Source organism: Sinocyclocheilus anshuiensis, unplaced genomic scaffold, assembly GCF_001515605.1.
Source record: "Sinocyclocheilus anshuiensis isolate Anshui unplaced genomic scaffold, SAMN03320099.WGS_v1.1 scaffold43, whole genome shotgun sequence".
NCBI classification, from domain to species: Eukaryota; Metazoa; Chordata; class Actinopteri; order Cypriniformes; family Cyprinidae; genus Sinocyclocheilus; species Sinocyclocheilus anshuiensis.
The window spans coordinates 1239933-1256767 of record NW_015549580.1 but is presented as its reverse complement, the minus strand read 5'-3'; the positions used below and the strand labels follow the sequence as shown (position 1 = coordinate 1256767).

General features: G+C 35.7%; 1 protein-coding gene across 2 annotated transcripts in view; it reads right to left on the bottom strand.

The window, feature by feature from the left end:
- The window catches only part of LOC107657689 (protein Jumonji-like), a 34066-nt gene extending 18840 nt beyond the window's left edge, over positions 1 to 15226 (bottom strand). For both annotated transcript variants that reach the window (XM_016445880.1, XM_016445881.1), the window contains exons 1-4: positions 14670 to 15226; positions 5077 to 5200; positions 2984 to 3128; positions 2104 to 2270 (exon numbers count right to left, since the gene is read on the bottom strand). In XM_016445880.1, coding sequence (XP_016301366.1) covers positions 2104 to 2270; positions 2984 to 3128; positions 5077 to 5200; positions 14670 to 14714 — 481 coding nt within the window. In that variant the 5' untranslated portion in view covers positions 14715 to 15226. The remainder of the gene's footprint in view (positions 1 to 2103; positions 2271 to 2983; positions 3129 to 5076; positions 5201 to 14669) is intronic.
- Between the last annotated feature and the right edge of the window lie 1609 nt (positions 15227 to 16835).

The following is a 16835-nucleotide window of genomic DNA, read 5'->3' as shown; positions in this document are numbered from 1 at the left end:
GAGTATAAGGGTTTTTTATGAATCTTTGCAAATCACCTTTCCTAATAATGCGCTAATTAGCAAGTTTCACCATGAATTGAAAGTAAAGTAAACAGTCTCTCTGAGAGCAGCTCGGAGGAGAGGGGCGGGGCCAGCAGAGCTCATTAACATTTAAAGCAACATGGACTATAATGGCTGATTTTGACAGGTTTAAAAAGGTGTTTTTTTTACACTAACATTGAGAAATTTTAACCAAAGTATGTTATAGACTTTTAATTAAGACCCTAAAGAATCATATCAACTTGTGCAAAATGAGCATCTGATGATCCCTTTAAGTAATTTTAGTGAGGTTTAATTAAGCAGCTTTTAGGAGCAGACAACAAAAAATAAATACATAAATAAACGATTTTACACTTATAAGTGACATCTGTGCTTCCTCGGTCATGAGAAGCACCAGCTGCCAGTGCATCTGAGTTATGGCTTATGGCATCTATTAAATCAGCCTTGACTTGTGTGACACTACAAGCTCAGGTTATATTTTAAAAATCCATAAACTGATCCATAATGCCACTCTCTCATTTACGTTCGCTTTCAGTTCTAACCCAATAACGAAAAGAGGTTTGATATGATGAAGGGAAGGAATGGAGACTGGGATAAGATGTTCTCATTTACATTCTTTATGTTTGAAAATCCATTAACCCACTTTGCCCTCAGCCAAGGGTCCATGGCAAATCCAATCAGTCAGTTCCCTGTCTTTACACAGCCGTGTGTGAGAAAGAAGAGAGACGGAGAAAGTTAACCATTTCAAAGTAACGTGGGAAATGTGAGTGAGTGGGAAGGGAGAGAGAATAAGAGAAAGTATGACGTTAACTCAATTTGTGTCCTCTATGTTTGTTCTGCCAGAAAAGTGGAGAAGAAAAATATGATGAAGGACTGCAGCAGAATGTATAGCCGCCACCAATCCAGACTTTGGTGATGTTAGCACTGTTTTTACATGCACAAATTTACACCAATTAAGCTTAATTCTTTTATCTGGTATATGTAAACGTTTTAATTGTTCAAAGTTCTGGTGACTTATTATATGCACGTCATGTGAGTTTATCTGTTTATGCTTTAATTTCGCAACCAATGTTACTTTAGTATTATTTATATATTATTATAGTGTTCATTAATATTTAAGAATTAGCTTTTATTTTTATATTTTCAGTTATATTTTCATTTTAGTTTTTAGCTATTTTATGTGCTTTTGTCGTTTTTATTTCTATTTCTATTTAGTTTTCATTTATTTTTATTTCCGTTTTAATTTTAGTAATTTTAGTACTTCAAAATTATTTTACTTCAGTTAGTTGCCAAGGCATCATTTCTAATTTTCATTAAAGTTTTTTTGTTCATTTTATTTAATTTTCATCTAATATTTTTTTTATTTGTATAATTTTATTTTAGCTTTATTTTAATTAATTAATTTTTAACAGTTTTAATTTTAGTTAACAATAACAACAACTGGTAAAACATTAAAATTTTACATTTAATTTTTACATTTTAAAACTTCAATATTTTATGTCAGTTATCACATTTATTAACATTTTGTTGTACATGTAAATATATTCACTGATGCTCTCTCTCTCTCATAATATTTACAACATATGCAACCCAACTAAACCGAACTGACTTGAAATATTCTGCTTGCTTGAAAGATGTTTTGGATCAACACACCACATATGTTTGTCCAGTCAATGGAATTTTATATTTAAAAAAGAAAACAAAAGCAACCTGCATGTATAGAGCAGGATCTCAAATTAATTTCCAATTAATTCTCCTCATAAACTTGAATAGTATAACTCCAATGAATAAGAAGAAATTCCTCATCTTCGGGAGCTTTTCATTGCCATTGTCACCTTTGACCTGCTTACTGGAATTGAAAATGTACACTGTGAGATCAGCCAAGACACAAAATAAATAACAGCAGCACACACAAGAGAGTCACCCAAAAGTTTGCCAGCAATAACCGTGACTCCCATGTGAGAGGTGAATATGTGCTGCCCAGAGGTGGAGAATTATGGAGCCAGTAAACATTTTAAGAGTTGATAGAATGGGAAAATGAAGACAGACAGAGAGCAGACCCACCTCTTAGGCAGAGAAAGGTAAGGAAGTCTTCGGTTTTGGGTTTGCGTCTTGTGAGATGGTTGAGCCTGGCTGGGATTGGGGGCATGCCCTCCAGCATTTTCAGCGGGGTGGCATTGGGAGAACAGGGATGAGACTGAGCAAACTTCCTCTGAGCCTGCAGTCTTGGCCTGGTATGAGAAACAGGGAATTAGGGAAATTAAGGGATTCGTTCTCCTAGAAATTTAAATTCTGTCATTATTTATGCATCTTTCCATCCTTCATTTATTCATCAAGCAATTTTGAAAGCTTTTACTAGTCAAACTTTTCCAAGCATTTACACTGACTCCTTTCCTTTTCCCTTTTATGTTACACTGAAGAAAGTCTTGTGGGTTTTGAGTAAAATGAGAATAAATGATGACAGATTTTTCAAGTTAGTTTTTTTTTTAGTATCTTTCATTTGATGGCTAGTGTTTTATTGAGGCTAAAAACTAGTTCACAAACCAGATTTTTGGAATCCATATAAGGAAAAAAGACTTTTTTTCCTTATATGGAAACATCCTTTGGTAGGAAAAGAGATGTTAATCTAATCGTATAGAAGACCTGCAGAGGGAAGCAATTTGGTCTGACATATAAAAGCTCAGCAAAAAGTCTGACTATGTAAGTCATTTTTTAAATTGGCCAACAGCACAGTATGTTGTGATTTGATGCTTGGATGTCCCCACCAAAGTTAAAAAAAACTTCCCTGATTTGATGTTTTGCTGGTAAACAGTATGGATTAGCCTAGAATGTAACTTCATACTGTATCTTTTTGGCAATTCAAGTTATAAATCAGTTGTTTATACTATAGTGCCACAATATACTGTGCAGGAAGTCTCACACAGAATAGTCTTATTAAACACACCTCTTTCTGACAGGCCCCTCTATTGAGTACTCAAGGCTGCAGTCTTTGCTCTGAACTGCATGTTGTGTCCGGTCTGACTTACAGCTTCCTGCGAACCGCCCAGCTTTAGCTCCCGGACCATTCAAATGACCATTTGCAAAGGAGCCTGGGAAAAGAAGGTGTGGTTCAAGTTTAAGCAATAACCATATACACGTAAATAGAGAAGAAAATGTTTTGCTCTAACCTATTTTTTTTTTTTTTACATTGCTATGACATAGATATGTTCACATGTGAAATAAACAAATCTAAAGGGTGTAGCACCCACAGCAACTCTTCAAGGCCTCTGAAATGAAGAAGAGGTTTGAAACAGGATTTTTCAAATCATTCAGTCTAAGCACTGGAGTGAACAAACACAAGAGGACACTCAGACTAAGAGCACACTCAGAATGAACTGACAGGAAGTAGGGAAAACCACAATGCCTCCAGTTTATCTAAGGTTTCAGTCATGTTAAGTCGCCAAAAATAAACATTTAGTGTGTTAACAAAAAATATAACATGTGCATGAGTTATTGTCTATCCTCTTCCCCATCATACAAAATTGAGAATAAAATGGCTCTATCAGCATTTATGGGACCATATGTGAAACTTTAATAAATCAATTCTGTAAAGATGTAAAAGATGTGACCCTTATAATTTAACGATCATGTCCATTGGTAACACAACAGTTAAATAGGCACAAACATATTTTTCATTAACCAATTTAAATTTATTTTCATGTTAAAAATTGCAAATAATATTACATTCATAACATAAATTGATTAATGATATCAAATTATTAACTACATATTTTATATTATGTAAATATTTGTAATATATAAATATATTTGCATTAGACATAAAATTATTCATATTAAAATTGATATTTTAAAATAGACATTAATAAATAATTTAATGCCAATACTGTGTATACATAGAGAAGGATTAATTACTTTTATTACTTTAATTATTTATTTATTTATTTACACAAGTATGTCTGCGTTTGATGATGTTCCCTGGAAAATTCTAAATAAATTCTAAACAAATTCTGTCAAGTGAAGTGAACTTCAGCAGAAACCTGTGAATCAGAATGCAGCTTTTAGAAGTCTGCCTGATGCCTTTTAATTACAGTGAATGCGAACGAATCTCTGAATGCAATGATCGCAATGCAGTGCTTTTGATTACAAAGCAATTCCAAAGGAATCCTTAAGTGTTAGTTACTGAATGCATATAAAGCAGAGGGCTCGTGAGGTGTTCTGTTCATGCCCTTGACATTCCCTGAGATGATGCACTGCACCATACACAGGCAGGCAGGTCACTGAGTTCACCCCATTAGAGTGCAGTGATTTGAGAGCCGTGAAAGCGCTTCACAGCCCAAGCACATGAAACCCATACAGAGAGGGCATTATTAAGGGCATAATTTACTTTGCTCACACATTTTCAGTGCAATCATGGCAGAACAATAATACTCCTAATGGACCACTGAGATGCTGAGGAAATCAAGAAAAGTCCCACAGCGCCATGTGCCTCCCCGAGTGTCACAGCTGGCTCTTGATCTCAGCGTCTAAGCTAAAAGAATTCATCGAATACCAATGCACCTTCAAAATACCACATCAGACTGCACATTTCAGAGCATTTTAGTAGATAGAAGGGCGAATACATCAAGTAAATTATGTAATATGTTCATTTGTGCCTGTGAATTGATCAAAAAGAATGAACCACTGTTATTTCACATAGAACAGGATATGAATTAAATTCATGAATATGACCAAGGTGAAGACTTGGCTTATCAATATTAATTAGCTAATATGCCTCGAAAGATTACCTGGCAATGTCAGCATGAGCTCAGTCTCAGTGCCATATAGTGACGTTTTAAAAACTCATTCTAGCACCGCTGTTAAGTTATGATATTCTCAGCATATCATTCCCTAAAGGGGTTCAGAATGGCAGCTGAAAGCAGCAGCGTCAGATGTTGAGGGTCACAGACGTGAGATCTTTGCTGCAGCTGTTATAAAGGTCAGCACCCATCAGTAGTTGAGATCACTGAAAGCACTGCTCTAGAAAAGATATATACTCACCATTAACTATTCCAGTGCCATTCTCCACTTTGCCCTTCCGAGCCGTCTTAAACTCTTTAAGTGAGAGGTAGAGCACCCGGCGGACCACTCTCTCTTCCGACCATGGGATCCCATCGCTATCATCCTGCAGAAGGAAAAAAAGCTTATTTTAGAGCTCTAAAAATGAAACAGATGTGGCCTAAAGTCATCTCACAAGAAAAATGTGCTCTCTAAATAAACTGTTTTGGGTTAATTAGTCAAACAATAGTCAAATAAATGAAATGACAAACACTGAGAGTGGACAAGGAAAAAAAAATATTCTTGTATTGTGAAACCACAGCTATACAGACAGAGGGCTGTGCTATAAATAGTGCAGTTGGCTGCAGTTTCTCCATCCCAGCACGTGTCAGAAAGCCTTTTATTACTGAATGCTCCAAAAGCAATCACAACAAATGCTCTCAGTGTTAGTATAACATTTGTTCCCCACAGATTAGCTAATGTGTTGTAGTAAGACATCTTTCAAACTAGGTAGCTGAATGACCTCACTGTTTTTCACATTTCTCTTAAAGCCTCAAAACATGTCTTTCATTCAGTAACGTGATCTCTTATAAACTGTTAAATCTCTTTAGTATAACAGTCCATTGCCTTAACCCATCAATAAATCACCAGAAATGGGGTAACAACCAAGCTTGGTCTCAATCATGTCCTCTAGTGTTGCACGGTCACTAAATTGCCCACCAACAGGCTAGTTACAAGGGAAACAAGACACTTTTAGGAAGAAAAAAAAATGTACAAAGCTGTCACTTAGGTATCCTAAAGTACATTACTGCACCTTATTTACCCCTAAATGGTACATATTAGTGCATTTGATGCACATTTTAGATTTTGTACCTTAGGGTACCCAGTGACAGCTTTGTACCTTTTTTTCTGAGTGTATACGATGGTTCAGGAGGTTTTAATGCCAAGAATCTCCAAATAGGTGAACTGCTCACATTCACCCAGTTTCCTGCATCGAAGTTGAACTGAAGTGAGTCAGCCCTCTGAAAGCAGTTCTACAGCATGAGAGGCCAAACACAGAGGAATGTCATATAATTGTCACTGCATTTGGCACTTTCATGAAGCCAGGTTTGATATTTTACATATGTGATTTATTGTTATCACTACAAATGTACCTTATTTTAGCAAACGGATTCTGATAGCAAGAATCGTAATCATGCTGCCCGTCCCCATCCCCAACCCCCGTGACAGCTACGTGAAATACTTGAGATGATTAGGACAATGTGAAGTGTTTGACCCCAGCTTAGGGCCTCCCCACAGCACACGAAGAAAGTGGCACTCTCTAGGGAACTTCTAGTCACCATGGAGACGGTCTTCCACAGGTCTATTGTGGCGGTCATGTGAAAGTCGCTGTCAGGGTGAACTCAAAACGATATGACATTTCACAAGCAACAGCCAAGCTGTATTATTTATGAGATTATGCAAGTAGGGTCCCACAAAAAGAGCCACTAGAAAGTGGAAGCCACAGTCAATAAAATGCCAGACAGCAAAGTAAATGCTTCTCTGATAATACGAAACCCCAAAAATGTCATCTGTACTTAAGCCACTTTAAACTATGTTGTTTCTATATTAATTTGGAGGTTCAATGTGAACATGTGTTTATGATTAAAATAGTAATTAATTAGTTCAATGTTTTTAATCAATTGACAGCACTAATATATACACACACATTACTGTTGAAAAGTTTGGGGTTGGTAAGATTTTTTAAAACTTTTTTCAAATATGTCTCATGCGCACCAATTTATTAGATCAAAAATACAGTGAAAACTGTAGTATTGTAAAATATTATTACAATTTTATTACAATATTCAAATTTTAAGAATGGCATTAATTTAAAACAGAAATCTTTAGTAACAATGTAAAAGTCTTTAATGTCACTTTTGATCCTTGCTGAATACAAGTATTTATTTCTTTCACAAAAAACTTTGCAACGATGGCGTACAAAATACAAAATATATACATAAATATGAATATTATGAATGTCATTTGGCTTTAAACTGTGATTTTCTCCTTCAATGATAAGACTGATAAATGGGTCTATATCGCAGTAGATTTAAAGCACAAAGCCTGTGCATTACTGAAGGATGGAAGCACTCTGGATTTATGGCCAAATTCACTGATCTTATGCCAGCACAAGGTCCGTTGCCAATGCCAATGCTTGATGCTTGGAAATTGGCAGTTAAGTGAATGATTCTCCTGGTCTATTATTTGATCAAGAAGGCCTGACACACCTCATAAAAGAAAAGCAACAACTTCTCAATTATCACTAAACATGCCCGTTTAGCCCAATAAAATACACTGTGCACTAATGTACATATAGAAATTTCCATTTAAGGAAAGGTCTCATATCAGTACATTAAATCACAGATAGCACATGAGCCCAGTATCTCCTAAATCAATTAAAAACCAGATTCATGTTGCTCATTTAACTGTCATAATCAGTTCCTCTGTGATAACGGCCTCATATGCATCTTCCTTTTAACCACATCAGTTTGCTATTTGTGCATGTAGCTCCGAGCAGCTTTTACAATTACACTAGCATCTCCCACCACACACCTCTAAACCGTGAACTGGCTTTTATTACGCTGACAGCAACCCTGTCAATTATTGATAAAGGTGTATTGTGTCTGAAGTCATGAGGATAAGTCTGTCACCATAAGCACAATGCAGATCTTTCATGCTAGTGACATATATAGGTTGAATTAGAGGACTTTTTACATGTTTACATTTGGAGTCTATAATCCAAAGATTATCCAAAGTAAGGCATCAGAACAACAACAAAGAGCAAAAAAACAAACAACAGAGGACAAAGTCAGAGCAATAATGGCAGAATAATAGGCTGCAGACTGAAGCTTGTTTAATTCTAGTCAGTGGGTTTGAGTTGCATACAGATAACTTGTAAAATTGCTTTTATTAAACATGTTGGCTTTAATAAGTAAACTGCTTCCTTATGGATTTCTACAGCTTGAGTCTATAGCAATTTGCATAATCAGGATGAATCTTTACCTAAAGTTTTACACAGACATTGATTCAGACAGAGCTCACCAATGTTAGTTGGGTTTGCGAGCGCTGTTTCGCACATATCAGATTTAAACAGGGCAGCAGGAGCAGACGGGCTGTGGGCCAGCCTGCTAACATATCAAATCTGACCTTGCTATCTATCTCTGACCAGTCACTGGCCACTCACACACACACACACACCCACACACAGCTGACTTACTACTAATGTTAACAAAAGCAAGCTGGCATGAAAGTAAAAACGGATCTATTATTTACCCAGGGCCAACAACTTTATGTTAAAACCGGCCTATCAGCACCGTACAAGCATCGATTGTAAATGACTGGCATAAGCTTCTCAAATAAGCCATTCAACATCCCTCAGTGTCACACATCCACTGCATTCACGAAGAAAAATCTAGTGACAACATGAAATATTCCTGAAAATATGGAACTGGAAATGAATTCACAGGGGCTGTAAAGAGGGATGCATGATATATCTGCCCTATACCGGTTATCTGAGAATATCTATCTATCTATCTATCTATCTATATATATATATATATATATATATTTATTTTTTTTTATTTTTTTAATAGGATAGGATATATATTGGAAATTATTTTATCATTAACACTGGATATTTAATTGTTGCTGCATATTTTAAATTGTAAATTATTTTTGCCATCATCTAGCTCTAAGGGATAGTAATATATTATTGCAATGGTTTAGCCCTTTCCATTAAAAGTGCATGTTGGAGTGGGGATGCTGTGTGTATGCGTTTGTGCATAAAAATGAGTTAAGGTCATATTAGTCATCTTCATATTTATTAATAATCATATTTTTATTATCTATCATTATTTTTCATTCTCTACATTATATTGTGAGGCCTAAATGTATAGCACCCAAACCATTTATTTAGTTTCTAAGTACTGATTTTTTTTTTAACTACACCAGAAAATATTTGGTGTAGAAACAATATTTGCTTATAAATTGCTAGTAAATTTCACCAAAAATCACAAAGAAACTGCAAGTAACATTGAGTTAAACATGGAATTCTGAATTGGAGGCATTATGCAAATATTTCCACATGGTGAGGTAGATATGTGGGGGTGTGTTAGAACGAGCCGTTTTAGGGGGGTGTGGCAGAGTCTTAACTTTGATAAAGAATATCTCTTTGGTTTTGAGACTTTAGTCTTTGCAACTTCAGGGATCTTATCTATGCACAATCAGCTTGTAACACTCCAAAGAGAAAGGAAAACTTGAAATCGCATCATATGACCCCTTTAAATAGTACGTTCTAGTAAAACACAATCTAGTAATCTTTGTTTTATTTACAACTTCGAAAAGTCATTTTTTTACAGTGTAGAACAGATTAATAATATCAGCCAATTCTCAGGTATGGCACTGACAAAGGGTTGAACCCAAAAATGTTTCACACTTGCCAGTCTCTTTGACCTTTTGCACTTTTTTGTGGCCTTGATGGAATAAATCTACATAACCTTATGCTTATTTTTTTGTGTGTGGATCCTTTTTTCCTCTCAGTTATTGAACGTAACATGAAAATAATTCTCAACTTATCTTTATCAGCCAGAATTTCAATATGGGTGCAGAAGAAAGAAGGCTTCGACAAACTGCACAGACATTTCAGGAATATTTACTAGTATAACCACCACAGTGACAAATTGCACACACAAAAAAGAAATAAATAAATACATTTCTTCAGAATGGTGCATTTGCATTTCAAAATTCTTTGCTTTGTTAAAGCACATACAGTCCTGATGAAAAATTATGAACAATCCACCACAAAAGCGCATAAAGAACAACAGAGCTGCTGATCTTCATGCTTGTATTGTAAATAAATGTTTTGGTCTTCCCAGGTTCAGTACTGTGCCACACAATCCTCACTGACTGTACAAAAACAAAGGGCTCAATACTCAGGGGAGTTCCCACAATCCTGTTTGTAGCACCACATCCTATAGGTTTACTTATCAAGGACACTTTGTTTCCAGTGACAGCACTCTATACATTCACCTAGCTGGTTTTCTGATATTCCTTGCTAATCAGACTCCTTTATCTTGAATAAAGTGTTACACTTAAATATCATTAAGTACATTAATGATATCTGCCTTGTTCTGTTCTGTTAACCCTAGGGGGGTTATTATTGCTGCTCTCCCTGCTCATTCATGACAGGCTGCATGGATGGGCAGGGAGTTTTTTGCCCAGAACAGAATCATACCGCCAAACCAAACTTTATGCTAAGTATCTATCATTTTGACGATAGTGGTCCTGACAGAAATAACTTCAATCATTACTTGAGTATTCAGTTTCACATGATCCTTTAGAAATCATTCTAATATGCTGATTTGGTGCTCAAGAAACATTTCTTATTATTATTATCAATGCTGAAAACACTTGTGCTGCCTAATATTTTTCTGTAAACATTTATACTTTTTTCAGGCTTTTTTGATAAACAGAAAGTTGAAAAGAACAGCATCCATTTGAAATAGAATTTTTCTGTAACATTATAAATGTCTTTACTTTCACTTTTGATCCATTTCATGCATACTTGCAGAACAAAAGTATATATATTTTATAGGATAGTGTCATAATAAGCACTCAAATTCATGAAAACATTCAACTGTAAGTGAAACAATGAGATCAATATGATGAATTGATGACATCTAACATGTCAATTCTGTTGTGTTACAGCACCGATTTGACCTTATTTAACACTTCATTTTACAGTGCAAGCATCTCATATAAGCATGTTACTATAATTAATATAATAACAGTCAGCTCTACAAAATAATTACACAGCAAGTGCATGTAGTCCATTAGAATTATTCATTACCTGTGTAAATACACAGTAAAATAAACACTGTAATATAAAGTGTGACCAAATATTTCCTCAGGCCCTATATTCCAAACCTCATTAGGAATCATATATCATACGAAAGCAGACCAAAACCCCCAATCTACACTGAGACATAAAAACCAATCCAGTGACTGAAGTGAAAACAGATTGTGACAAATTAAAGGCCCATAATGTTTCTGTCAGTTACAGGGATGAGGACCAAAAGTTTAAAAGGAGAATGAAATAAATCATAAATGAAAATACAGTTAGATTATGAAACTGAAATTTTAACTGAAATAGATTATCGTCACCCTTATTTGGGATTAAACCTACAATTTTTGAGTTAACAGCCTGGCTTCTTATTGGTTGAGATACCCCACTAAACCAGTTCTTCAAGATTTGCAATAACGGTCAACACTTTCTAGATTAAAAGAATAATGTTTAAAGCAAACACTTTGAATTAATTAGTCTTTATAGTGTTTGTAAATGTACCGCTACCTAAACTGGGTCAGTGTAGCATGGGCTTTAGTTCTCTGTTACTGTGTGAAGCAAACTGATGCTAAGGATGAGTCTAAAGGAGCTAAACGTATATCAAATATCTCTGACTGCTGAAGCCAAAGAAAATGTGTGGGACACAAGAGCTTCCAGTTTAGATGGCCATATCTGTCACGTGCAGCAGGCCTGTGCTCACTGTAAACACAGAGCGATATATATCTGCCAATTTCTCTGATGTTGTCACATTAAATAGATTTGTTTTCACATATGGTGCTCGGGAGAAAGCGTGAAACGCGATTTCATACAGCCTTCCTCGTTTCTGCAGCCTGTTCATTTACACTAAACTTTGATAATATTACAATAATCCCCAGTAATAATGTGTGCTGTAATCTCACCTAATTCTGAATGACATTGTGTAATATTCTTGAACAGAAAGAATGAGTTCAAATGGCATAATGGGAACTGTAACAGAGGAGTTACTATGTAAATACAGGCCGGTTTACAATGGAAAGTGACATATCAACTTTGCTGCTGATTCATGCAGTTCTAATCAGAAATCTCTTGATCCCGCTGTTGATTTAATAACCAACCATATCCAGTTTGGCAAGAGAGAAGAAAGAATGTAAAACATTCTCAGTCTCAATATGCACAAAGTGCTATTTATTTTCATAGCCCTACATTTTCAAAAACAGTAGAGGTTTATTCATAAAATTACCTTCACATTGAACTCTGACTGATGTTCAGCATAAGTGTGCTAGTGCCTTCACATATCTAAACATCTAAGCGACAGGTGTATTTGATCCACAGGATTGCAATGAATTACAGCGAATACCAACTGAAGCCAAAGCAGAGAGCTCCATACAAAGAAGCTATCATCTTTAAACTGATCATTCCCAGCCTCATATAACCAAACTCAATGTTCAGAGCTTGTACTTCAAGCCATGTGGCAATTAAACATCAGAGAATTGATGGAAACAAAGACATCAGACAGCAACTGAAAGAAATGGTAACCCTCAAAGAATAACAGATCATACATTTGAATACTTTGCTGTTATTCCATTTATTTTCCTTTTTTGCTGGAATCTAGAAATGTTGGTCAGCATTTTGTCCTGAGCCTGTTTCCTTACACCCAAGATGGATTATAATGTTTCCCAGATAAGTTTATATTCAAAGGGATATAGATTGGCAGGGGTCTGGGACACACTAGGGGGCAGCAGCAAACTTCCAAGGGGACCTCCAGGTGACTTAAAAGTATTTAAAATAAGGCAAAATAGAATTAAAATAAGACGAAATAACTAAAATAAAGAAATGTCTTTAAATTCAACCGCTCAACAGCTTTTTTTTTTTGAAGAACCTGGGTTCCAACTGTCCCCACACATCTTGAAAAACATGGATATATGAGGTATTCTAATTTTAAGTGTAATTTTTAGACCTGGAAAAGTCATTTAAATTACTAAAATGTCATAAGCATTTTATAAAGAACATACCATTGAGGAGGGCCTTCAGATATTGTTGTGGACAAAAGGGGCATTGGAGGTAAAAGGTTGACAACCTCTGGTATAGATGCAAGTTTAAGTAATAGGTCTTCAATGTCTAAGCTATTTCTCATTTATTCTTAAAAAACACAAATCAAACAAATAAAAATTGTAATAGTTTGAAATAAATACAACACGTACACAAATGAAATAATGCATGTGGACCTGAACATTTTACTACTTTAAATTACAGGGAACTTTAAAGGGTTAGTGTTTTATTTACCCTCAAAGCATCCTAGGTGTATATGACTTTCTTCTTTCAGACGAATCCAGTCAGAGTTATATTAAAAATTGTCTTTGATCTTTCAAGCTGTTTAATGGCACTCAGCAGGTGTTGCAGTTGAACAGTCCACAAGTCGTCAAATAAAGCGCACGCATCCATAATAAAACGTGCCACAGACGGCTCCGTGGGATGAATAAAGGCCCCTTGTAGCGAATCCATGAGATTTTGTAAGAAAAATATCCATATTTCAAACGTAATAAACACTTTTCTCTCACTTCCGCTGACTGTCATCCACTGAAGCAGTTCTGGCAGATGACGGAAGACAAGCGGCGTTGCGTGATTAGTGACGAATGCGGAGAGAGAACAAAACAAAACGCCGGTCACAAATTAGAAGTACAAACCGAAGATTTGCAAAGAAAAATGTCGGAGGATTTCGATATAAACCAAGAGGAGACTGGTTTTCCTTTGCTAAAGTAAGGAAACTTTGCTTCCTTTGCTCCTATTAAACAAACTCGCGATACTAGCATATCTCAGAGGCGCGCGTGCTGCGCATACGTCATACACCTTCCGCTGGAACGGATCCGCGTATGATAGATAACAAAAGTGAGAGAAAAGTGTTTATTACGTTTGAAATATGGATATTTTTCTTACAAAAACTCATGGATTCGCTACAGGGAGCCTTTATTCATCCCACGGAGCCAATATACACCTAGGATGCTTCGAGGGTAAGTAAAACAAGCTAATTTTCATTTTTGGGTGAACTAACCCTTTAACACAGATTCAAATCTATCAAATGTTATTTTAGTTGACATGCTATTATATTTTTTATTCACATTTTGAATTAGTTCTTATTTTTATATTTTCCATTTTATTTTAGTTTAAGTTTAGTTTTTTTTTTCATGTCTATAGTTTTATTCATTTTTATTTCAGTTTTAGTACATAACATTAAGCTAAATTAAACTGAGAAATGCTGCCGTTGCAACTACCTGAAAATAAGTTAGTATTTTATTTATTTATATCATACTATTTTCATTTCTATTTAGTTATAGTAAATAAGCATTTTATTTCAGTTAACGTTTATATTATTTCAAATAACCCTTATTTTTAACAGATTTTGTTGTAGTTAACTATAATACCTCTGGTTTGAACGCCAATGATCAGGATTAGCTACTTAGGTAATGGGCCAAACAAGAGAAAATAACCCCAGTACCTCACTAGGACATGAGTTTGATCATATCGTGACTCGATTGGACTAAAACAGACACATCTTATACAATGACGGCAGGAGGGATAGGAGGGACAGTCTTGGCATATATCTTATATATGTAATTAAGACGTCAGTCTGCTTACACCATCTAACTAGCAGGAGGTTAGAGACAGGCTATAAACTACCTCAGCCTTTACCACAATACAAGCATCTGCCCACGATTTGACTTAAATTTGCACTTACAAATTTCTTTTGAATGATATTTCTCTTCGGCCTTTCCCTACTCATTTTGCCCTCCAGACTGAATTAATTAAAGGTCAGACGGCCACATCAATTCTGATTATCTAGATTCTATAAAAATCTTTCCGTTGTTGTAGCACGTGATTATTTAAATCCCTGGTAGCAAAATGTCGAGGTAGGCAGAGAATGTTGAATCCCGGTCGATCGGCGTAGCCTGTCTTCTTTTCACAGCTCAATACACGAAAGAGGTAAAAGAATCCAAATCCGAAGATCCATGCCGATTAGAAAGGGTCTGTGTAAAAAAAAACAACGGCAACATATCCACCGAAATGAGCTGGAGTAGCCAATCTTCCATTTGAACGCTAAACGGCGTATTGTCAGGGCTCCCCGCACCACATTCTTGCAGTCAAAATAAAAGCCAGCTTCTGGCTTCCATTCCCGAAGGTTGTAATGTTTCGTTTATTGTTACATTATGCGGGTGTAAAACAGTCAAGCACACCAATTTGAACAATCTATAGTTGGGTTTTGGCTGCCGCTGTGCTCCCTCGTATTGTGTGAACTCAACGGCACCGATGTTACTGCGACCTACTGGCGTCGTTCAGAGGAGGCTGCGTCCTATCATTCACCATCAGCACGTTTAGCGGTACATTTGAAAAGCTTGTCTCGAAACGTGGCACAAATCTGTGCCTTTTAACGTCTTAATGTCTTTTAGCCATCTGAATTATAAATCTTATCACGAAGTATTTTTAGACTGAGCTAAGTGTAAGAAAGTGCAGAGAAACCAAGATGCATGATAAAACAAAAACGACTAAAAAGGATATTGCGTTTTTTTAGCTCATAAATTCCATGTGTATGCAAAAATTAACACTTTTGGAATCTTTTGCATGTTATTAGAATTGTCATGAAGCTTAGGTGATTCACATGATCGTAAATTACATTAGAACAATATCATCAGTTTGCAAACAATGAAAAATAAAATGCAGAATTAAAACAATAACAATCATTTTCATGCATCTTGATCAAGAGTCAAAATGCAAAAGTCCGATTGAAAGTGTCAATTTAACATTAAAATGATTTCTAACTGATGGCATCAAAAAAAAAAAAAAAAATGGGAATAATGAACCTACAAAAACATTCCTTACAATTCACATGCAAACCCATATATGCGTTATCCCCTATACACTGATTTAAATAAAATGATAACAGTTGCTAGTTTTGGAAACCCACGGCCCAGAATGCATTGTCCTATGCCAATGTTGGTGAAATCAAGGAGTCTTTAAGGATTATAGCAAACCCCTCTCTGTGATAATCCAGAGATTATTTCTAAAAATAAACACCCTGATCAGCAATCCCAGTTTATGGGGATAAAACTGATGGGGTATTCTTCCCCATTACAGTGTGAAATGTTATGAGTGTCATTCATTTGAATTAGACAACAGGGAAAATTGCTACAAAAAGCATCATATTCCCAAAAAATCCTGGCTAAGGCTTTATCTATTAGACTTAGTTCTGTAATGGACAAACTTATTCATCCCGATCAGACAGGGTTTATTCCTAATAGGCACTCGTCTTCAAATCTCATACGTCTTTTTAATATAATTTACTCTCAAAACACACACATAGATGATCTGGTCATTGTTTCTCTTGATGCAGAGAAAGCTTTTGACCAGTTAGAATAGTCTTATCTTTTCGCAGCCCTAAGAAAATTTGAAATTGGCGATAATTTTGAAAAGTGGATAAGAATTCTCTATCACAAGCCATGTGCAAGGATTCTTACTAATACAATTCTTTCTCCTCCTTTCTGTCTATATAGAGGTTCTAGACAGGGCTGCTCACTATCCCCTCTACTCTTCGCCCTGGCCCTTGAGCCCCTTGCACAGTCTATTCGCTCTAACCCCAACATACATGGATATAGCACAAAGAATACAGTAAGCAAAATATCATTATATGCTGATGATATCCTGTTATATATCACTAAACCTCAGTCTACTATTTCAATAATCTTAGAAACGGTCTGTCATTACGGTACATTTTCAGGTTACAGGGTCAACTGGTGTAAGAGTGAATTAATGCCTATAAAGGTCAGAGATATTTCCGCTCTCCAAACCTGCCCATTTAAAATAACGCAATATAAACTTACATATTTAGGAATTGAGGTCACAAAAGATT